The sequence below is a fragment of the Phyllostomus discolor genome, chromosome 5 (genome assembly GCF_004126475.2).
Source record: "Phyllostomus discolor isolate MPI-MPIP mPhyDis1 chromosome 5, mPhyDis1.pri.v3, whole genome shotgun sequence".
Classification (NCBI taxonomy): Eukaryota; Metazoa; Chordata; class Mammalia; order Chiroptera; family Phyllostomidae; genus Phyllostomus; species Phyllostomus discolor.
Genome location: NC_040907.2, coordinates 15,861,638 through 15,885,631, shown reverse-complemented (window position 1 = coordinate 15,885,631; position 23,994 = coordinate 15,861,638). Strand labels below are relative to the sequence as shown.

General features: G+C 42.9%; 2 protein-coding genes across 3 annotated transcripts in view; one reads left to right on the top strand and one right to left on the bottom strand.

Annotated features, from left to right (window-relative positions):
* RHCE (Rh blood group CcEe antigens) overlaps positions 1-1,599 on the top strand; it is a 33,910-nt gene extending 32,311 nt beyond the window's left edge. Inside the window, exon 10 of the mRNA XM_028513359.2 lies at positions 1,396-1,599. Coding sequence (XP_028369160.1) covers positions 1,396-1,422 — 27 coding nt within the window. The 3' untranslated portion in view covers positions 1,423-1,599. The remainder of the gene's footprint in view (positions 1-1,395) is intronic.
* Positions 1-22,857, bottom strand: part of TMEM50A (transmembrane protein 50A) — a 33,035-nt gene extending 10,178 nt beyond the window's left edge. Inside the window, exons 1-7 of one of the 2 annotated variants that reach the window (XM_028512320.2) lie at positions 22,652-22,857; positions 20,119-20,224; positions 17,441-17,553; positions 14,700-14,767; positions 11,420-11,512; positions 8,551-8,611; positions 3,240-3,591 (exon numbers count right to left, since the gene is read on the bottom strand). In XM_028512320.2, coding sequence (XP_028368121.1) covers positions 3,546-3,591; positions 8,551-8,611; positions 11,420-11,512; positions 14,700-14,767; positions 17,441-17,553; positions 20,119-20,211 — 474 coding nt within the window. In that variant the 5' untranslated portion in view covers positions 20,212-20,224; positions 22,652-22,857 and the 3' untranslated portion in view covers positions 3,240-3,545. Of the gene's footprint in view, positions 1-3,239; positions 3,592-8,550; positions 8,612-11,419; positions 11,513-14,699; positions 14,768-17,440; positions 17,554-20,118; positions 20,225-22,651 lie in introns of those variants that run through there. The other variant, XM_036025534.1, reaches the window with a different exon arrangement.
* Positions 22,858-23,994: the final 1,137 nt, after the last annotated feature.

The following is a 23,994-nucleotide window of genomic DNA, read 5'->3' as shown; positions in this document are numbered from 1 at the left end:
AGGAAGCGAAAGGCATTACGAGGGGAACGTTGAGAGCGAGAGCAACCTGGCTCAGCAGAGAGTGGGCGAAGAGCAGGAGGAAGGATGGCTAGAGCCCCCTGAAGCATCCGTTCGGGCAACTGGGAGCTCCCACAGGTTTCCGTGGGGGAAACTATGCGATACCATGAATGTTCTAGAGTTCAGTGCAATGGTAGGATGAAGCTCACGAGCGGGACTCTGAAGTGACTGCCAGGTGCCGGAGACCCTCCGCTGGCTTCTGAATCAGTATTTGCAGTTTCTTTTTAAAGTAATGTTATTGCCGAGAAATATAACCACCACCACTGTTCTGGCACAAAACCATGACAAAATGTGTTAAGAGTGCCTCCTGCTGTTTTATGCAAAATTCTCAAAACCGAGGCTGGTCGCCCTGGTATCACCCCTGCTCCTGACTGAACAGAAACGTTCCACACACAGGAAGGGCCCAGCATATGCTCGCTCAGCCACAAGGAGAGCTCACTGTTCAGGCAGAGCGGGAAGACAGAGGAGGAGCCTGCCAGTGACTCTCGGCCTCTCGGAGAGGCCCAGTGCACGGAGCATTGTTTGGGAAGGCAGACCCGAATTCTAGACCTAGCTCACCCCTGGTAGGCTGGTGCCCACAGGCAAAGCGCTTTACTTCTCTGGGGCTCTGTTTCCTCATTTGTACAGTGAGATCAAAGTCCACATGCTGGATTCAGACAGATCTGGGTGCCGCCACCTCTAGCTTTGTGATCTCTCAGAGCGCCTGTCTCCCCATCTCTCAACTGGAGGCGATAATAGTGATGTCTCACTAGGTTGGGGTAAGGATTTAAAGGAGAGAAATGTGTGTGAAGTGTAAGCACACTGATCCGTAGGAAACACCCCACACATGTTTGCTACTCTGAGGTCCAGTTCTAGAATTCCGTGATCCGAACAACCTCATGAGCGGGGATGTTGTAATATGGCATAATTGAAGGATTCAGGATCTATTCAGCTTGCAGAAGACTCAAAGGAGACCTAAGAGCAATCTTCATACACTTAGAAAGCTGTCATGCAGAAGAAAAAAATATTTTTTCCATGCTTTTCCAAAGAATGTACCGAGGCCCAGTGGGTGTTGGGGTGTAAACGAGCAGTTTGAACTGTCTGGGAAATGCAGTGACTCCTTTAAATGGTAGTGAGTCCATCGTCACCAGAGGTGTTCAAATAAAGCCAGATGACTGTTTAGCAATGCTCCATGTGAAGAGCTATACAAAATGAGGTCTGTCTAGGAGCTCTTCCAGTTGATTTTATGAGACATGTGTGTCAATGTAAATTTCAGAAGATCAAGCCAGAATCAACATGTGTACACATTTTAAGAGTAGAGGGTTCATCTGTAATAAAATGTTTGCTTTGCTTTTACAGTTTCCTCATTTGGCTGTTGGATTTTAAGCAAAAGTATCCAAGAAAAACAAGGCCTGTTCCAAAACACAACAGCTTCCTTCTACTGTTGCCCATATTTGTGCATGTGTGTGTGTCTGACACACACTCGTTACTGCGGTCCCCTCGTGTATAACAAAATAAGGTCAGAGACAGATTTGGTATTTAAAATAAAGGACTAAGAACTTGTCTAAGTGGTAATTTCATAAGTTTTAAGTGAATGTTTGGTTTCATTAAAAATGATGCTACCAGTATTTCCTTGGGTGCAAGCAACGTAAAATTAAAATTTTGGTTAAATTTTCACAATTCTTAGATTTTTTTTTCATGCTTAATAAAGTATCCTACCCAGTTAACTCCTGTCTACAACCAGCAGAGCAGATAAAAAGCAGGGAAATTAAGAACTATTTTTTTAAGGTTTTGTTATTTATTTAGACAGAGGGGAAGGGAGGGAGAGAACATCAATGTGTGGTTGTCTCTTGTGTGCCCTCTGCTGGGGACCTGGCACGCAACCCAGCCACGTGCCCTGACTGGGAATTGAACCGGCCACCCTTCGGTTCACATGCCAGCACCCAATCCACTGAGCCACACCAGCCAGGGCAAAATTAAGAACTCGTTTATATTTAATCATGCAGATGTCATGCTTTTATTTCAGCAATTTCAAGGTAGCTCTTATTCCCTGAGCACAAGCGGAATTTAACTGTGGGGAAGGATGCTGTGGTCAGTTGTGGAGGTATACCGCATCAACGTTAAAACACTAGTGCATGACCTTCAGGAAATCATTTCAACTAGTTCCATGACCTTAAGGAAATCATTTGAATGTCCGTGGTCTCTCATCTGTAAAAAGAGAACGTGGCCTTCAGCCTCTAAGACCCCCTCCAATTCTCACATCCTATGGATCTAAAAACTCCCCGTGACCGATGTCTGTGGGATGACAGCAACCGCACCTCTTCCAGTAGCGCCCAGATGACCAGGCCGTATCCGAAGCTTACTGCAAACAGGGAGATAACTATGGTTGGCGTGGAAGAGAGATTAAGTCATGTGAGAGACATTTTGTGTTTAATGAAGGGCTAATTGTAGTAAGTTTTATGAAAGAAAACATTTCAAGCTGTAGGTCTGAAGAACACATATCCCCTAGTTAGCTAGTTCCTTAAAACAAAGAACCCCGTGTGCCGAGGTGGGGAGCCTGGGGGGTGACAGAGTTCCAAAGAGGAGCGCACTACGAGAATTCCCAGTACTTACTGTTGATAAATATAACTGACCTGGCTGGTCTGTTTTGAGCTTAGTGGTGGTTCGGTTCAGAGACACAATGAAACATGGGATCCAACTCATTATCAAACCAACAAAATTCGTCACCTGAGTACAGTGTCAAGGCCTTACGCTTTTCTTCTTTCCATCAGTGGTAGATGCGGAGTGACTGCGTGTCCCCGCCAGCACCATGTGCCACAGCCGAGTCATTACCACCTCCCCCGCCCTCGCCAGGTCAGTGGCACACAAGGGACACTTCTGAGGAGCCTGGTGGCTGGATCAGGAGCTGTTCTGTCCCGACACGCTCACTCACCCCCTGGGAGACCTTAACAGCTACTTACACTGAAATGTTTTCAGAATTTTTGGCACAACTGAAACAAAGTACGGTGAGAAGGAATTCTGACCACTGACATCTATAATAGCATAAACAATGAAAAAATAGACTCCTGGCCACTGAATAGTTTTTAAAAACAAGAAAATGTATTTCACTTAGTATTTGACACAGAAGAGCCCGCATTTAAACAAACACGTATCTTCGGGGCATTTCTGGACCCTGGATATGACGAATACTCATAAGGTACATCCACAATTTCTTTTGTAATTTATTTTTATTTTTACAAATTATACCATGATAAAACAATAAAAATTACTCGTGTGAAATATTTTTCAACATTTTATAAGTTACTCAAATGCATACCACAATAGATTTTTGTTGTTATTTAAATAGGGATCTCTCATGATTTTAGTATCACACAAATTGAAGCCGAGACTACACTCAGAAATAAGTTTAGGAAATGGCATTACAAAAATTGGTAGTAAAAAAAAAAAAACAAAAACAAGAAGAAAAACACCATGCAGGGCCGCTGTGCAGCAGTAGTAACCGGGTGCCTTCACTGCCACAGGTCTTCGGTGCGGCCGAACTTAAAAACCAGCCCTCTGTGAACAAAACGAGAAACATCACAGGACTGGCTGAGTTTGGAGAAAGACATGTGAGATTTGGACGCGTGGGAAACGAGCAACTAGGAGGAAGCGATGAGTTGTATGAAAACAACCAGGGGCCGTATTCGAACAGAAACTGATCACTCTGAGGCAGTAAATTCTCCCCTTGTGCCCAGCTGCGCTCCTTATCACCAGCCTCCCCACATCCTTACCTGGGAGTATGGGGGACATATGTCACCCTTAAAAAGTTAATCAGTGCTTTTAGTATGTAACCATTATACGTCTGACTTTTATCAAATTCATTCAACAAACCTTTTCTGAGCATCACGGTGCTAGGGCAGTCAAGGTAAGAATAAGATACAGTCCCTGCCCTGAGCTGCTCACATTCTTGACGACACCATGTGGTTAAGTATTGGGGGGGTAAAGGAGGTATATATACCAAATGTTAAGGGAGCACAGAAACACAGAGAATTCATCCTGCCTGAAGGTTTCAGAAAAGGATGTACAGAGGTGGTGATAGGAGACAAGCTCTGGCTAAGCGGAAATTCAAACGGGACGCCGGTGTGTACCGGAACCAGTGGAGAGGTGAAGATGTTTCAGGAGCCGGAAACGGTACATCAAAAGGCAAAGTGGAATAACAGACCACGGGGCCTCAGGAAAAGCCCAGGAGATCAACGTGTCAGGAACAGGCCCTCACAGGACTTCCAGTCCAGGGTTTAGGTGGAGATATATCTATAGTTGTCTTCGAGCTTTTGATTTAAGAGGGGCAGGATCGCAATTATATGCATAAGAAGATATTCACATACATCTGAGGTGTAGCAGGAATCCAATACGGCTAGACTGTAGTTTAAGACACAACCAGGATATGGAATGAGATGGCCAGGATCTGGTAAACCAACTGACCAGTGTGGAAAATTGCCTACAGGGGCCTTCGGTGCCTTAAATGAGCCAAGAAGACAGGCGCCAGTCCTAGCTGGTGTGGCTCAGTGGATCGAGTGTGAGCCCGCAAACCGAAGGGCCACTGGTTCAATTCCCAGTCAGGGCGCATGCCTGAGTTGTGGGCCAGGCCCCCAGTAGGGGGCGCTTTGGAGACAACCACACACTGATGTTTCTCTCCTTCTCTTTCTCCTTCCCTTCCCCTCTCTAAAAAGAAAACGAAAGCAAGCAAGCAGGAGCCCGCTTCTATGTCCTACTAAAGGGGGCAAGCAGTAATCAGCCCCAGGCAGTGAGTGAGGTGGGGCTGTGCGGAGATGCACCCCCATGTAAAAGGAACAACTATTCGGCTCCAGTGGATTGCTTCTGGTGTGGGGCCCAGGGCTGCCAGATCTTCCAGTTTTTCAAGAAAAACCAAAAATTCAGATTTTTATGTAAAATCTCTCGATTTTTACATTTTAAATATCAGCTCAGTAAAAGAAAAAGTGCTGTAAGGCGCAATAAAACAGCCCTGGGGCAGGAGCCAGCTGGGCAACCACCGGTGCTGCTGCTCTCTTCCGTAGACAGCTCTGAGTTGTGACCATTTTAATACGGAAACTGACAGGGTGAGAGCTGTGTTTCAGAAGAAAAATTAACGACAACAACAAGAACTAGATCCGAGGGAAGGGAACCGCTGAGGAAGGGGTGATGGCAGCTGAAGGTAAACAATGGACACGGACAGAAGGAGGACGGGTTAGGGATGACTCAGGGGCAGACTCAACCGGGCTCGGCCGTGGGAAGTGGTGCGGCCTGGGAAGTGGTGCGACTGGGACACTGAAGACAGAGCAGAGGGTTCAGGGGCACGTGCTGGTTTTCACTCCGTTTTCTCTTCTGTTCTCCAACCACCAGCGTACACTCCCAGTTCAGTCCCCAGCCACAACCGTGCATTTAAAACAGGTTTCACAGGCCTTCGTAAAGGCAAACACTGCTTGCTTTTGACAGAACAAAAATGGAACCGGCAAGTCAGCCATAGTCTCTCTTGGAAGTACATTAATTTCTACTTATAAAGGATTTACACCTGAAAAGGTAATTTGATCTCTGCTCTACCAGTTAGTATGAGACCTACTGCTGCAAAACAAACACGCCCCCCCAACCCAGAACTGGTTACTGGGGGGCTCTACTCTCCAGACTGTTTAAAGAGACGCGGTGAACACGAGTCAACAGACGTAAACGGTGTTGAAGCTTCCTGGGCAAGCGCCAGTCCTTCCTGCACTGTCAGACGGTGTCCGCTGGTTGCACTGAATTATGATTTCCTTATAGTATTAAGATCTAATAAGTATAATGGTAACAAATGAGAAATTAACCAAACTTGTTGCATATAAGTTAATTATAACTAATCTGAAATCAGTGATTAGGTTCTAAGGTTTGTGAAATGTGTTAATTACTAAATGAACTTCTGTGTTTCTTCCCTCATTGGAAGAGATTAAAATTTCCCGCAAATCCTCCTCCTCAATCCTTTGTTCCTCCCTGCTGTGACAGAGTAACTTCTCTGCCAAAAGCATCTCAAAGTGGCACTTACCCTTTATCTCTGCCAGAGTAAATAATGATTAAAATAAAGAAGGCCGCTGTCGGTCTCTCTGCGGCTGCTTCTCAGTAACTCCCCTCCCCATCACCCCATCCTGAAGCCGTTCTTACTCCTGCCTCTGGCCCTGTTACTCTGCCTTCCTTCGCCTGAAGCTGCAGGGCACTGGGTTATTACCCTGACCATGCCCAACCCTGTGCAGATACTGGTGTGGTGAGCTCAGGAGGCCGGGGCCATCTTTGAAGGGGCTCACACCTGGTCCTGGCAGGTTAGATCTGTTGGTTAGAGTGTTGTCCTACTACGCCAAGGTTGCAGGTTTGATCCCCAGTCAGGGCACATCCATGAAGCAACCAATGAATACATAAATAAGTGGAACAACAAACTGATGTTTCTCTCTCTCTCTCTCAAGTCAGCTTTAAAATTCTCAAACCTCAACAAAGCAGCTTGAATGGAGAAGAAAAGCCTAAATATCAACACTGTCCCTCTCATAAACACAAGCTACATCACCCTACAAAATAATAAACTCACCCAAACTTTATTTCATAAGTTAGGAGGTAAGGTTTACCCATATTGTATTTTTCAAGTACAATGTTGCATTATTTAAAAAATAAATAAATAAAAAGGAAGGTAACAGAACTAATACTAAACAACTGGCTGGAGGCCCAGAAAAGGGAGAAAATGTCAAGTGAATTCATCCCAAATTTCAAATTTCAACATCATAGTTGCTAGAGTCTGGACCCTAGAGTCAATGCAAATTTAACCTTATGATGATCTCACACCAGCTGCCTAACCTCTCTGTGACTGCTTGCCGACATAGAGAATGGGGATAATAGGAGAGCCACCTTCAGAGTTGTCATAGGGATTAACTGAGAGCTTCTATGCAAAGCACTAACAATGGTGCCTTGCACATAATTGCTCGATAAACTTTGGTCATTATTATTTTCTGCATAAAATCAATGGCTTAAATATGTATTTTTTAATTCTTTTGAAGTTTCCCCACTAGTTTTAGGACACAAGGTATGACCCAAGAGGCTGTATATCTTGTACCATATAAGTGCACATTTTTCTTATTCCCAAACTGATTTTATAAAATTGAAAATGTTTGATGGTGAAATGGAGTAAGTGTGAATACCAACAGCTGACTACTACTGAAGAGCAACTATGAATCAACATTTCATGCATGGTTCAAGGGGACACGGGGCTTCTGTTTCCTTTTGGGGGTGGCAAAGGAGAGGGAAAGAAAAGTCCTCAAACAGGCTGTCCTAGAATACAGCAATTTTGAAAACTGCTTTGGATTAGGGACTTTTTTTGAAAATCTCTCCCCCAAAACACCGCTGTCTGGCGCGTGGAGCTGGCTGGTGGCCCCCCACCGTCAGCAACCTAGCCACGGAGTGGAGTCAGGGACTCCTGATGCAAAGTGAAAGGTCACCGGTCTGACCCTGGGCCAGGGTGCAGGCCTGGGCTGCAGGTTCCGACCGATGTCTCCCTCCCTCCCTTCCCTGCTCTCAAAAAATAAATAAATAAAATCTTAAAACAAAACAAAGAAAAACCTCCTGATGCACAGGACAAAAGTTTGGGGTTTTTGTTTTTGTTTTTTGTCTTTTTGGGTGTGAGCAGGTAGAAGGCTAAGGACAGAGGAGAAAGCGGGCCCTAAGCGTCCAGGAAAGAATAAACATCAGAGAAGATTATTAACAGAAGTATTAAGGTTTTTAGGGGTTTTATTAATCTTTTGTCATTCATCAGAAGGATGAAAACGTGTTAGGGCTTTTCCACTACACCTCAGAAATCACGTACAAATTCTAACGACACCAAGGACAGAAAGAACTATAAAATGCATCCAGAAACAAAGTTTTCAGGAGAAATGGTGTTGAATCAGCTTTTTCATTCAAAGCACCTGCTAGAAATACAGATTTAAAACGAACACTGTCCGTGTTACGTAACTAACCCTACACAAACCACAGTCCTTCATTAAGGGGAGGTGGCGGCCATTTCATTTTTGTAAAGAACTCCTGGTTCTTGAGCAGATCTCTCTTCAATTTATTTCCCTTTTAAATTTATTTTTAAGCAATGATTTTAGAGAGAAGAAGGGAGAGGGAGGGAGAGAGAAGGAACGGAGGGGTGGCGAAAAAGAAAGAAACATCTATTTGTATCCTTGCACATGCCCAGACCCAGGACTGAGCCTGCACCCCCGGCAGATCAGGGCGATGCTCTGACCAACCGAACTACCCGGCCAGGGCGGCGGTGGCAACTTTAAAAACCAATGTATGTTTCCAAGGTTGGCAGCAAACTAATCCACATATTAAAAATATCTTTCTCATGCTTCATATTTTACGACAATAACATGGGAGAGGGGCACTAGATGAGGGTAAATAAAGCAACTAAATACATAAATGACATAAAAGAAACTAGTAGAAAAAAGAATTTAAAAGAAAGATAGGATGAAAAATGCAAAACAAACTTACCCAAAAAAGATGAAGGCATTTTGGAAAAATACAGCAATTCCAGGGTACACTATGGCTTTTTCTGTTAAAAAAAAAATTAGAGGCTTATCATCTCAAAACATGTAGTTTCTGATACTGTGTTGAACATCAGTTCTAATATAATGACATTACTGGTGACCGCAGCTGGTCTATTAAATGACCTGATGCCTGTGACAGTGTCTAGTACGGACTTAGTAATTGCCAGACCCCTTCACTCATTTAGCAAGTACCTCCTGAGTGCACACTGGGTTCAGCACTGTTTGTTTAACGTGCTGAGGACACAGCTGAAAACAAAACAGGCAAATGTCTTTGCCTTCATGGAGCTAGACGAGAGAGAATAAACAAGGAGAAAAAAGATACAGGAAGTGCAGCAAATGATGGCACAGAGAATGATTTCATACAGGTGGCCAAAAGACTTCGTGAGGCGACCCTGACACATGGACAGGGAGGAAGTGCGGGCAGGGGCCACAGGGGTGCGGCAGGGATGGTCAAGTGGGCAACAGAGAGGAAGCAAGAGGCAGAGGAGAAACACGAGGGGCACGCTGGGTGAGGGGTCTGCAGGGCGTGCAGTCAGGGCAGGCAAGGGCTGGGATTTTTACCAGGTGAGGTGAGAGGCCGCTGGAGGGAAAGGTGACGGGAGCTGACACATTTTAACAGGGTCCCTCTGGCTGCGGTGCTGAGAGTAGACTAAGGGGCCACGGGGAGGAGCAGAAGCCTGTGCACAGTCTGTTTCGGGAAGTCAGGCCGGGGACTGTCACACACCGAACCAGGGTGCAAGCAAGGGGGAAGGTATAACGGGGTCCAATGTGAGGTCCATCAGAACAGGCTTTGCTGCTGGATTGCTGCGGAGTGGGGCGCAAGGGATCGGCTCCGACAGGCCATGACCCCCAGGGCTCTGGGGTGCACTTCTGGGGGGACAGAGTGGCTGAGACGGGCAAGGCTGCCAGAGGAACATTCTGTTCCGATTTAATCCTGAAGTTAAAATTCTCACACATTTCCACAACTGGCTGTCAATAATTGCTCACTAACTGATGAATCTAAGCATGATGAAGAGATGAACTGTCAACTTGTCCTCAGAACATTTTTTAATTATTCTGGTTTTTACCGGAACAGCTCCTTTGTGTAGGTCTTCACGACAAGACCACATTCTTCTACATTAAATAACTATTATCACTAGAATGGCTCATAGAGACCCTGAAGAAAGGGGACTTGATAAATTACAGATGTTACTAATGATTCTCCAAGCATAACCTGGCTCCAAAAGCCTTTTGAAAAAAATCTTAAAATTCTATGAGGTAAACATTTCCCTACAAAAAGGAACTCTGTAGCAGTTGTTGTATCTCAGTAAGAAAAATGATCAGTAATTGTATATTCATCTCTGAGCTCTTTTATGGTCTCAGTTTTCTACAATGAACAAGTATGTAACTGAAATGAAAGAGAAAGTAATTTCTTTCTTTTTAAGATATGATGGTAGCAAAGATTTTTTTGTTGCAACAAAAGAACTACTTACCATATTATGTCAAGTAGTTCTCTACTTAACATAAGTAGGGCTCCAAAATTTTATTTATAAAAGCAGGACTCCAAATTTTATTTATACTACAATTATAAGTACATAAAAAACAGAAGAGACCAAAGAAAACATGCCAAAATACTTAAGAGCAGTAAGATTATTACAGTTGTTGGGTTTTTTTTTTTTCAGTTCTTTCTATTCTACATTTTTGGCAACGTGGTTTTAATAATAAATTATACAGGGAGCACTTGAGATCTTGCTTCCTGGCATGCCTTCAATTTGGCTCAAATGCACCCTTGAAAAAATTCTCAAAAAAGTAAATAAAAATATAAATTTTTATAGAAGATATATTTTTTAAAGACTTTATTTTTAGAGAGGTGGAAGGGAGGGAAAAAGAGAAGGCCAGAAACATTGATGTGTGAGAGATACATTCATCAGTTGCCTCCTACATGCCCCCAACTGGGGACCTGGCCCACAACCCAGGCACGTGCCCTGACTGGGAACAGAACCTGCTACCTTTTGATTCACAGGCCGGCACTCAATCCACTGAGCCACACCAACCAGGGCAGAAAAAAATACAAATATTTTTAAATGCCTATCATTCCTAACAATAAAACTTAAATGATTCTAATAAAAGTTCAGGAAACTCATTTTAATTTTAATGGAATCACATTTTATTCAAAGAAGTAAAGGGTTAAATATGAGCTATATCAGATCTTTGCTGGTCCCGTTTTTATAAATCATTAATGTTGTAGTTTTACTCTGCTAAGCATAGTCAATTTCACTTGGAACAGTAAGTGGTTTTTCCTATTTTCCTGGTGTCCCTCAGGTGAAACTTCAGCCAAGAGTCTAAAGGCAGGCCTTTTCCTGAGCTTGTCTTAAGTGGGCCTCATACGGCAGATGCACATTAAATGTTAACTCATTTTTCTTTCTAAAAGGAGATCATATCATGATCAGGAAGGCTTATTAGCTCAATTAATTCCAATTCTAGGATATTAGAGCTTTCCATGGATATTACTCAGCAAGTCAAAGCCTGCCAAATAGCTGGAGAACATATATATTCTGCTTTTGAGGTTTTTGGAAGCCAAAGAAGAGCAAGGTTTGGAGCTGTGTCCCATTCCTTCCAGGCTCTAGATTAGAAGAAAAAACACAGAAGAGCGGGATACTAAAAGCATACCGAACAAAATAAAACACTGGTAGAGAGAGGGGAGTTCTCAGGCACAAATGCATTGCTAGTAGCTGGCCCAACTGCATGAAAAACGCTTTATTCTAAAATTACCAGCTTTAATGCTCAATTTCAGCATTCCATCGCAGTGACATACGAACTGTGCTCTCTCTTACCTTTAGCAACGTAACCACCAAAGAGAATCCACATGGACGCAATCAGAGAACCGAAGGCCAGCATGAAACCAATGAACAGCCATATGCGAGCACCTTAAAAGAATCAACATTTTACGGGGATTGTTTCTCATCATTCCGCAGCAGTCAGTTCAGTTAACTTTTCAAAAAGAAAACAAAGACCCAAAGAGAAAAAACGCAGAGTTGCCATTAGTCTAAAATAAGATGACCAGGAGATGTGCCGAGTATCTTCCAACAGCGCAGACACTGGCCTTTTCCTTGCCAGCTGGTCTGTGTGTTTTCATTGTCTGTATTTACTTCCCTAAATACGCACACCAGGAAAAACTGTTCTCCATCATCCAACAAAAATCTTACAAAGTATCTTTCACCATATTAACAGGCTCATTCTCCATATATTTTTAGAAACTGTGCTGCAAAATTTAAAGTCCTTCAAGAGAACTTTCAAACAAAAATATAGGTATACTTAACAAAAAATTAAATTCATATTCAGCGATATGTGAATCTAAACACTACCGTGTTTCGCTTTCCGGAAGTCAGGCAGCAAAATAAATTCAAATTTATTGCAGTTGGCTCTTAGGAAAGCTGTACTAAAATTTTGTTAATAGAAGAGGACTTAAATCACATTTTATAATATTTATGAAAATATGCTATAAAATAAATGGTATCGTTATACTGCCTAAAATGAATTCTGAGTTTATTTAATTAGCACAAATAAATTTTAATAAAAACACTGGCCCATTTAATGAAGCACTGCATACAGATGCTATATATAAGTTTCTGATTTCACATCCAAAACATAAAAGTGTTTATGAAATAAGTTGTTGCTCATAGATGTGATATTAAAACAAATAAAATTGTTTCTGAACCCCCAAAGCGACATTAGCTAACGCATTTTATTTAGAGGTGCAATGGCCACATTCTAGTCCTACCTCCGGCTATTACTGCCCTAGTACCAACACTAGTGGCTACCATTCACCCACTCCCTCAGTCTGCAAGGTTACGGTAGGTCGACGTTTCTGTACCTCTTCTACTTAAGTTCAGCTATGAAGAGCGAACCAAGAAGTCTGAGAACATCGACCAGAGCTGACAAGTAGTTTCTCCTGTTTCATTAAAAAACAAAAAGAAAAAACTTGCAATTTGCCCACATCCCAATTTATTTTTGTATAAATGTAATATTTGCAGTTTATCATTTAAATTGCTTAATAAATGTCCTCCCCCTAAAATCTGTGTGCAAACTGGACTCCAGGAAGTGGCGCCAGTGTCCAGTGCCCTGCCTGCCCCAGGCACGGGATGTGGCAATGCGGTCCAGGGGCCATAAGTTCCTCGGCTGAGGAGGAAGGGCCTGCATAAATCTAAGCACTGAAATTCTATTATTATGTTCAGCTTTAGAAGGTAAAAAAAGACAATCTAGCGACCGGGGTGCCCAGCCCCAGTGAGCACCTAAGGCTCCGCCCCCCCACCGTAACAAGAGCAACCAGACCGAGAAAAAAAAAAAAAAAGGAGAGAAAGGGGGGGGGGGGGGACAAAACCATGTTTTCAACAGAGCAAATCAGTCCCCCAGGACTCATCCTTTTGAGCGACCAAGAATTAGCCAATCTATCAGATGCGCAGTTCAAAACACTGGTGATCAGAAAGCTCACGGAACTGGTGGATTTTGGACGAAATTTAGATGAAAGAATGCAGAGTACCATAAAACAAATGCAGGAAGACACGCGGAGGAGAGCCAATAGTGAAAGGAAGGAATATGAGTCTCAAAACAATACAGTGGACCAGAAGGAAGATAGAATCAACCAAGCAGGAAAGCATGATGAAATAAGAATTCAAAAAATTGAGGAAAAGATTAAGAGCATCCAAGACACCTTTAAACGTTCCAATATCCGAATTATAGGGGTACCAGAATCGGAAGGGGAAAAGCAACAGATTGAGCACGTATTTGAACAAATAATAAAGGAGAACTTCCCCAATCTGGCAAAGGGAACAGTCTTCCAAGAAATCCAAGAAGCTCAGAGAGCCCCAAAGAAGTTGGACCCAAGAAGAAACACATCAAGGCACATCATAATTACATTAGCCAAGGTAAAAACGAAGGAGAGAATCCTAGAAGCAGCAAGAGGTAAGGGGACAGTCACCTACAAAGGAGTTCCCATCAGACTGTCAGCTGATTTCTCCAAAGAGACCTTACAGGCAAGAAGGGGCTGGAAAGAAATATTCCAAGTCATGAAAGACAAGGGCCTACATCCCAGATTGCTCTATCCAGCAAAGCTCTCATTTAGAATGGAAGGGCAGATAAAGTGCTTCTCAGATAAGGTCAAGTTAAAGGAGTTCATCATCACCAAGCCCTTATTTTATGAAATACTAAAGGGACTTATCTAAGAAAAGAAGATAAAGAAAAGACATGTATAGTAAAAGGACAGCAAACTCACAAATATCAACAACCACACCTAAAGCAAAACCAAAAGAAACTAAGTAAACAATTAGAACAGGAACAGAACCACAGAAATGGAGGGCACATGGAGGGTTAGCAGCAGGAGGGTGGGAGGAGGAAAGAGGGGGAAAAGGTATAGAGAATAAGTAGCATAGAATGTACGTTGAAATTAGATAGGGGGAGGGCAAGAATAGTACGGGAAATGTAGAAACTAAAGAACTCATAAATATGACACATGGACATGAACTATAGGGGGAAATGTGGGTGGGAGGGGGTACAGGGTGGAGGGGAGAGAAGGGGGGAAATGGGACAACTGTAATAGCATAATCAATAAAATATATTTAAAAAAAAAGAAGGTAAAAAAAGTTCTGGAAATCAGATGCACAACACAAATGTACTTAACACTGTCAAATTGTACCCTTGGCAATGGTTAGGATGCCAAATTTTAAAACAGACACTAAAACCTGTGATTCTAAACTATTTCCAAATGCTAATTCAATCCAATAAGGTTGGCAAAAAGGGAAGAAAATAATTTATATGGTATTACTGAAAATACTATAAGTTCTATTTTGCATGTATATTCATTACATACAGTTCTTTACTGTATATGTTTATATCTACACACTATCGCACAGGATTATACATTCAAAATTGAGTATTCTGTACTTTGAAGCGAACTTTGACCAAATGCAACTTTTACCTTGTGCCTTGGAACTTACACCCTCTGCTCTCGATACTCCTCCATCCAATCCCTGATCTGAAGGCGTCAGACAAGGGTCCTTGCCATGTATAATGCTCACTTTAAGGGTGCATAGTAACACACTGTTTGCACTCACTCACCTGTTTGACCCAGGCAACCTTCACTGTAACTGTCACCTCGGACTTGTCCATTAGATACTGCGTTAATCCTGTATAAATGAAACCAAGATCAGGGTCTCCGCCTCCAAGGAGAGACTACCCACAACATCAGATTACCAGATACAAGTCAGAGTTCCTCAAGTTCAAGGTTAGGGTTCATATGACCTTAAGTAAGTCCCTTCGATCAGATACCCTCTAAAGCAAGTCCCCAAACAGCAGAAGCAGCATCGCCTGGAAAGTCGTTAGAAAGAAAATTCTTCGGCCCCACCCAAACTTGCTGAGGCAGAAACTCTGGGAATGGGGCTCAGCGATCTGAGTGCTAACAAGTCCTTTCCATGATTCTGATGCTTTTTTAAATGTGAGAGTGGAATTCTTAAAATAGTCAATTATACCTCAATTTTTAAAAATTCTCAAAATTTTACCTTGCTAAGACCGGGACAATCCGTAGCTGGGGCCTATCTAGTTTTCCATTTGTACATATCAGACATACTCAACACAAAGATATTCCAGTGATAAAACCTGTTTTTTTTCAATTCCTTACAGGTGCTCCAAACGTGAAACACCTTTCACTGACTTTCACACAGCACCTCTCTAAACTGAGATGGCCTTGCCTTCTTGAGAAGTATCCTTTGAAAAAATGTCAAATGTTTAAAATGGGAAAATGTTTATAATATGCCAAGTTAAACGGTTAAACATTACATATCTATTACACACGCCACTGGAATGTAAGCGCCACAAGGGCAGGGGCCGGGTCCACCTTGTTGCCCACTTTTATCCTCAGTGCCTAGCACAGGCCTGACACAGGGCAGGTGTTCGATAAAGGTGTTACATATCTGACCCCTAACTTTTTCACAATAATATAAAGTCTTAATTCATTCCAATCTAAATTTTAGAATGATCAAAATGGTCCTAATTATTTTCAGTGACCTCTACATTAACTCAATTACTTGGCACATAAAATATAGTTTAAAACAAGCTTCGTATTTTTTAAAATGCAGATGATCCTAGGTTAGTGGTGCTTAGATGTTTCTTCTTGCTGAGCCATCTGAATAAACTCTGTAACTTCCTGTCACAGCCACGACCCTGACCTGTCAGTCTTAACTGTTCAGCACATTTTCAAACGATCTCTACTTGTTCTCTGTTATTACTAGTTTTACACGTAATCTCAAATTCACAGAAAAGTTCTAAGTACAAGTCAAATACATTTTTCCCCAAATATTTAAAAGCTGTCAACATGATGCCCCACAACCCCAGCAACTGCACTACCTACAAACGAGACATACAATTATATATATTTCCCACAAACGAGACATTTCTACAGAACCACGACACGATCATCAAAATCAGGAAATGAACAACGATTCATTACCACTGCTATTATTTAATCTTCAGGGCGTATTCAAGTTTCCCACTTGCCCCAATAATGAATGCTCTTAATAGCGAAAGGATCCTGCCCAGCCCTGACTGGTGCGGATCAGTGGATTGAGTGCCGTCCTGCAGGGTCGCTGGTTCAACTCTGGGTCAGGGCACACGCCTGGGTTTCGAGCCAGGTCCCTAGTTGAGGGCACATGAGAGGCAACCTCACATTGGTGTTTCTCTCCCTCTCTTACTCCCTCCCTTCCCTCTCTCTAAAAGTAAATAAAATCTTTAAAAAGGAAGGAAGGGAGGGAGGAGGGAGGGAGGGAGGATCCTGCCCAGGATTGGGAGGTATATTCTATTCTGATGTCTAATGTCTCTCTAGCTTCCTCAGTCTGGAACAGTTCTTCAGTCTTTTTTGGCTTTTACCACCTTAACCCTTTATTCCAGTCACACTGGTCCCCATGCCACAGGGCCCTCGTTCTTGCTGTTCTGTCTGGAATGATCCTCTCTTATATATCCCCATGATGAACTTCATTTCTTCAAGTCTTTACTCAAAAAAATCACCTTTCTAGTGAGGCCTTCCTTGACTTGAGTTAAAATATCTACACCTCCTGTTTGTTTGTTTTTTTTTTAGGATTATATTTATTTTTAGAATGAAGGGAAGGCAGGGAGAAAGAGAGGGAGAGAGGCATTAATGTGTGGTTGCTCTCATGTGCCCCTACCCGGGGACCCAGCCCGCAACCCAGGCATGTCCCCTGACTGGGAATCAAACTAGCAACCCTTTGGTTCACAAGCCGGCACTCAATTCCTGAGCCACACCAGCCAGGGTTCTATACCCCCTGTTGACATCTCCTATCTCCCTTCTCTGCTTTTTCTCGCCAGGGCTTATCATTATCTAACATGCTATGTATTTAATTCGTTTCTCTTTTGTTACTATCTGCCTCACTCATTCGAGTATAAATTCCAGAAAGGCATGGATGTTCCCATTTTAGTCACTGTTTCCTGTTTCTGCAGCAGAGTCTGGGAATATAAAGGCTTAGCAAGTATTTGTTTAATGAGTAAATAAACAAACCCTTAGACAAAGCACATGGTTACTGACCTGAAAGTAATGTTATAAACACTGGCAGTGTAGAAATAGGATAGTTGAGAGAAGCTGGGAGACAGAAGTGGACGAGGAGAGGTAAAAGGAAGAAAAGAAGGTTGTTGCTTTTCTTTGTAAGTCCTTCTCTACCATTTCACTTTTAAACCATGCCCAGTATGTTAATTTAATAACATTTCAAAAATTTAAATCCATTCAACTATATGTAAAGCATTTTTATTTTGCAACAATCTGTGTCATAAGTGTCACTCACAATGACACTTACATTAGGAAGGCAATGGTTGCTATAACGCCACAGGCATGGTATGAATGGTTGAACTCTTCCATAGTGGGATAAATGACGGCTGCATCTATGATAATCCACCAGCCTGTAAAAAACTAAAACAAACAAACAAGCAAAAAAGGTGACGCCAAGGAGAAATTTCATGTATTGATTTCACATATTACTGACTAAAAAGAAAGCAAGATACCAAAGTAAAGAGATGCCTTCTAAAGAATTTCCAAGTTTTCTTGAATGTTCTAGCAATTTCTTTTTATTTTAAGATTTTATTTATCTATTTTTAGAGAGAGGTGAAGGAAAAGAGTTAAGGGAGAAACATCGTTGTGTTAGAGAAACAGTTGCTTCTCACACGCCCCCAAGAGGGAACCTGGCCAGCAACCCAGGCATGTGCCCTGACTGGGAATCAAACCAGCAACCTTTCAGTGCACAGGCCAGTGCTGCTCAATGCACTGCTCAATCCACTGTGCCACAGCAGCCAGGGCCTGTTCTAGCAATTTCTTACATGTAATTGGTACATGACTTAATATATAATTAAATATTATATGCCCTTAAGTCTGACAGCAATGAAAATTTATTAGCATGATCTTACTTTCTAAGTCAACTTTAGTCATCATTTTATTTTTTCATAATAAAGTCTGCAATCTGAATTTTGTGACCTAGAAATAAGTTACAATATCTCATGGCAGGAAAAAGAAAAAAAAGGATTCAGATTCCAAATGACAAAAAGAGTGGCCTGCTGCTGATATATTATAAGCCTCCAGGAAGATATACTTATTGAAAAGAAAAACAAATTGAAAGTAATATGGAGAGTAACTGTTGCTGATGGAAGCTGAGCTGTTCCCTTGATGTTGCGAGTGAGGAAGGGCTGCAGCTCCGCTCTTCCTTCTGGTTAGTTACAGTGCAGCCTACCGATGGCTTCAGGTGCGATGCCAAATTTAACTTAACACCAATGTATCATTTACCTTAATTGAATTTTGGTCATGGAGATTATCAAGGGCAAATATATTATGAAAAACATTAAAAGTGCACAAATGTTTTTTCATCATCTGAGCAAAAACTTATAAAATATTAACCAAATACTGACAAGTAGCTTAGGAGGTTGTGAAAGTAACCCCTTTCCCTGCCCCCACTCCCAGTCCTGACCCAGCTGCTTCTGGAAATGCTGTCTTCTGACAGTTACTTTAAAATAACGATTTTAGACTGATCGAGTTCTTTTTATCAGGTTGCAGACAGATCCATAATTCTATTAATGACATTTTTACTGGTTAACACAAGTACCCTTTTAATGTATTCAAGATATTTATTTTCTTTGTAGACGAAAGTTCAAAGCTTTTTTTATGTTTATAAGAGCAGAATTCTATAGCAGTTTTATATTTGACCACTACTTGGGGATAATATAGGATAATAATTTTCATAGATTATAAGTATCAGGCAACAGGGAAAGAACAGATATTTAAACTTAGATTTTTGTTTGTTTACGTAAAATTCACTTGGAGCATATCACAATATAGTATCGTAAAATACAAGTATCAGATGCCTTGAGGGACCTGCAATGTAAACAATTTTATATTGTAAGTCACTTCTAAGCAGTATTTTTAAATGAGTTTTCTGTTATTTATTTTTTTTTTTTATAACGAGACTGAGAAGAAAGTTAGCCCGATTATGGAGAGATGCGATCATATCTCAATTAGTTTGACCTGTTTCTAAAACACTTCCTGGTAACTTAATTTACTCTTTAACAGGAGGCATAATCCGTATAATGAGTAAACATATAAAATACACACTGTCTTGCCCTGGCTGGTGTGGCTCAGTGGATTGAGTGCCAGCCTGTAAACCAAAAAGTCGCCAGTTCAATTCCCAGTCAGGGCACATGCCTGGGTTAGGAGCTAGATTCCCCAGTTAGGGGTGCACAAGAGGCAATCGAGGCAACCCACTGATGTATCTCTCACACATGTATGTTTCTCTCCCTCCCTTCCCCTCTCCCTAAAATGTAAATAAATAACCCTTCCGGCAGTGAGGACCTCCCCACCACAACATGCCAAAGGATCTCCCTCATCCCTCTCCAGAAGAGGAGGAGAGGAAACACAAGAAGCAGTGCGTGGTGCAGAGCCCCAGTTCCTACTTCCCGGATGTGAAATGCCCGGGGCGGGGGGGGGGGGGGGGGGGGGGGGGGCGGTGCTATAAAATCACCACCGTCTTCAGCCAAGCACGAATGGAAGTTCTGTGTGTTGGCTGCTCCACTGCCCTCTGTCGGCCTAAAGGGGGAACAGCCGGCCTGACAGAAGAAAACCTTCCGAAGGAAGCAGCACTAAAAGTGCCCTGAATCAAGACGAGTGGGGAACCATCCCAACAAGCACATCTTGGATAAAATAAATGATATCTAAAAATAATAATGAAAGAAAATATACTGTCTTTTACTATACCATGCAGTTAAAGAAAGTCACTTGATCTACTAATCAAATTTCAAACCACGATTTCCACTAAGAGTTGGAGTGAAATGAATAACTTTCTCATAAACAAAACAGAGTAAGAACATTTATTAAAATAAATCCAGTGGTCAAAGATAAAATACATAGCACAGACTTTATGACACCATACAGAATTTAAAACATAAAACCAAACCCTCCAAAAGAACGACGGCCCAAAGGCCCGAGGACACCTACCAGGACGCCCGCGGCAATGGAAGCAACGGTGTTGCGTTTTTCCCCCCAGTCGATGCATTCCGAGCACCTCAGCCCTTCCAGAAACCCAGACATTTTCTTCAGGTCACTTCAAACAAACAAACAAACAAACAAACAAACAAATTAAATATTCTATTTACTTGCTTCAAACCTGACTTATACTCTTAGAAACTAATAAACAGTGCAGAAATAATTTAGTAGAAGTTAAATTACAAATATAGTTGACCCTTGAACACAGGGGGGTTTAGGGACACCAAACCCCCCCACACACACAGTTGAAAATCCAAGGATAACTTTTTGACTCTCTAAAAACTGAACTACAATCCCTCAGTATCCACAGGGTAACAGTTCTAGGACCTCTACAGATACCAAAATCCCAGGATGCTCAAGTGCCCATATATGATAGTGTGGAACAATGCATACAGTTGGTCTCCTGCATCTGTGGATTCCTAGGATGGGAAACCGGGGATGCAGAGAGCTGTATATTTATTGAAAAAAGTCCATCTATAAGTGGACCTGCACAATTCACACCGTGTTGTACAAAGGTCAACTGTACTGTAGTCTGGCTACGTATACTTCTTCAGAATATCTGATTAAGCTTTTGATAAATTTCCACGTTATAAATTTGGAAAATAAAACTTGGATTCATTCAGTATTTTCCCTTCTTTTTTCCATTCAGTATTTTTCTTAATTTAAAAGATGGTTTTGGCTTGCATTAATAAAATAAGAAGTCCAGGAGGTGTAACACACAGCATCATGACTACAGTGAATCCTGTACTGTATTATTTGAAAGTTGTTAAGAGGGTAGATTTTGGAAGTTCTCATCACAAGAAAAAAACTTTGTAACTATGTGTAGTGACGGAGGTCAGCTAGACTTACTGTGGTGATCACTTTGCAATGTACAAGCATATCCAACCATTATGCTGTACATCAAAAACTACGAATATTATATGCCAATTATATATCAATAAAAAATAAGAAATGCTTTTGGTATAGTTAATATGGACAAATGTGGATGTCCATCCACATTTAACATTTTTATAATAATTATTAATTTTATTCTAAACCAAATTATTGTATGATTTTGATATTTACAATCCAGAAGCACTAACAGTGGAGACACAAATGATAAAACTTTGGCTTGAGTTAAAGCATGCAGTCAGGTAAAAAATATTTGTTAGGAATTTATACATTTTATTTGAGAACATGTTTCTTCACAGTCAGATTAAGAAATTAAATACCTGCCCTAGCTGGCGTGGCTCAGTGGATTGAGTGCCGGCACACCAACCAAAGGGTTGGCGGTTAGATCCCCAGTCAGGGCACATGTCTGGGTTGCGGACTAGGTCCCCAGTAGGGGGCGCATAAGAGACAACCACACACCTATGTTTTCCTCTCTCCCTCCCTATCCCTCTCTAAAAATGAATAAATAAAGTCTTTTAAAAAATTAAATACTGTACTGCAGGTCTTCTACACACATCACTTCATTATTTTTTCCTTCTCCAAGCCTGGTTTTTGGAGTAATTTCTACAAAAAGAACACCCATTTCCTTTTAATATCTCTATCTCTGATTCTCACAGATGCTTTTCGGCCAAAAGAAAGTACAAAACTGAAATTAATATTAATTCAGACCAAAAAGAATACACTGCTAAATGACCATACTGACCTAAAATGTCTTAACAAATTACATAAAACATTCCTCCGAGCTGAGCTGTACAGACCTGGCTTGAGACACAGCCACTGTATCTATTTCAGAGTATGAAAAAGCCAGAGTTACGTAAAACTTGCTAATAATCAAGGAACACCCAAACTCCTCGGGCGAATCTGAACCCGTCCATTAAAGCTACTCTGTAGCCTGTAATCATGACCGTCTAAAAACATGATATCCTAAAAAGGAGCAATGAAACCTATTGTAACGTCCCTATTTAAAATTAAATATTCAAAGCTGTGATACAACCAGTGCTGATTTGCCTTTTAGAACGCATTTTATTCTTCCCTGGAAGGAGCAGCACGCCAGTCTGTATTACTTTCGGTTCTTCCCAAGGACCCCGCCTCGAATCCATTTTCCTTGGCTTGGCACGCTCGCCCAAACCCCGCCCCCCAGACCCTGGGGATTTTAGGTGCAGAGAGAGGAATGGGACTTGGAAGACCTGGAAACTAGCTCTCTCTAGCTCGCAGTGTGAACCAGCCGGGTCTCAGTTTCTCCAGCTGTAAAGTAGGGGAAGCAATGTGATTTTCAGGGATCCTGGGAATCCCGGGGAAGGGCGCGGTCCGGCAGCCTGGCAGAGTCCGGACGCGGTTGCTCTCTCCCGTCGCCGGCCGGACCAGGTCCGGAGACAGTAGCCAGGGACCGTCCAACAAGGCACAGCCCGGTCCAACAAGGCACAGCCCAGTACGCAGCTTCCCAGAGGTGGAGGCAACTACCCAGTCAGCATCAGCAGGGCGCAGAGCCCCGGGTGCGTGCACTATCCGGCCTGCGGGGGTTCCTCCCTTTCCCCCAAGCCCGCCTGGCACTTACGTCCAGCCCCGGCCGTGCAGTCGGTCCGGAGCCCCGTGTCGCGCCGCGCGGGGCCTCCTCACTCTCCCAGTTTTAGCCAAAAAAACAAAACAACCGCAGATACAGGCCGTCAGACACCCGGATGCAGCAGTACCGCCCCCAGGGCTCGGTCGCGCATGCGGAGACGGCGACTGAAGGCGTGGCGTGAGTGTAGGAGGAGAAAGGGCGGGGGTGGGGCCGGAGGGAGCCACGCCCATTACACGAATGCCTCTGCGCACGCTCTGGAGTAGGCAGCAGGGGCTTTGCTAGGCGCCGAGTGCCTAGGAAAAATAATTTGAGTACACTTTAGAGAGTGATGGCAGAAGTAGCTCTTTGTCCTAAGGTTTCGAAAGGGAGATGCGTGTTGGGCCTTTACGTAGGTCTTGAGTGAGGTGGTGAGTTTTCTAGTGCTGGGGTCAGTCCAGCAATTATCTCAGGTGTAGGTGGCAGGAGAAGTGCAGGGTCCTACGTGGTGCAAAATGTGGGCCCAGGTTCGTGGCTCCACAGCGCTATTGAAGGTTTTTAAGTCCTACGTTCTCAGAACCTGGCTCCTTGCTCACTGTAGCTCCCCCTCCAAGAGGCGCTAATTTCAGAGTGAAATTTTGTGAATTTAACTTTGTGAATATTGTGACCATGTTTTTTAAGTCACTCCCGCGAGGTGGGGACGCCCTGGTTCAGGTACTGTGCGTCCCTAACCCCCGTGCCGTGACCTATTTATGGGATTTGACTTTTGTGTGTGTGTGCCATTGCTTTAAAGGCAGGGTTTCTCAGCTTAGGCGCTACCAGCAATTTGGGACAAATAAGCCTGTGGGGGCTGTCTGTGCACTGTAGGGATGTGTCTGCATCCCCGGCCTCTGCTCACTTGATGCCAGCATCATTCCCACAGTTGTGACAACCAAGAATGTCTGCAGACTTTGCCAATGTCACTCACACTCACCCACACACACGCGCCGGGAAATTGTCAAGGTTAGAAGCACTATTTAAGAGATAATGGGGGCTTGGGGGAAGTGACCCTGTTTTAAAAACGGAAGCAATGATGGCTTAGATATGTGAAGGACTTGTGGCCGCCTGGCGCCCTTGGGAAGCTCTCAGTCGTGTTCTAGTGTCTATTCCTGGGGGCCGTCATGGAGTCAGAACTGGTCTCGTTCCAAATGGCACCACCAGAGAAAGCCCAGGCCGCCACTTGCAGTCTTAATCACCGAGCTGGTGGTGATTCCACGGCAGGTCCGGATCTCGGGGAAGGTACTACAGAAGGGCCTACGTGATCACGCAGGGGGCAACAGTACTAAGGCTTTAACCCCACGGTGTAAGGGAAAGAACGCTAC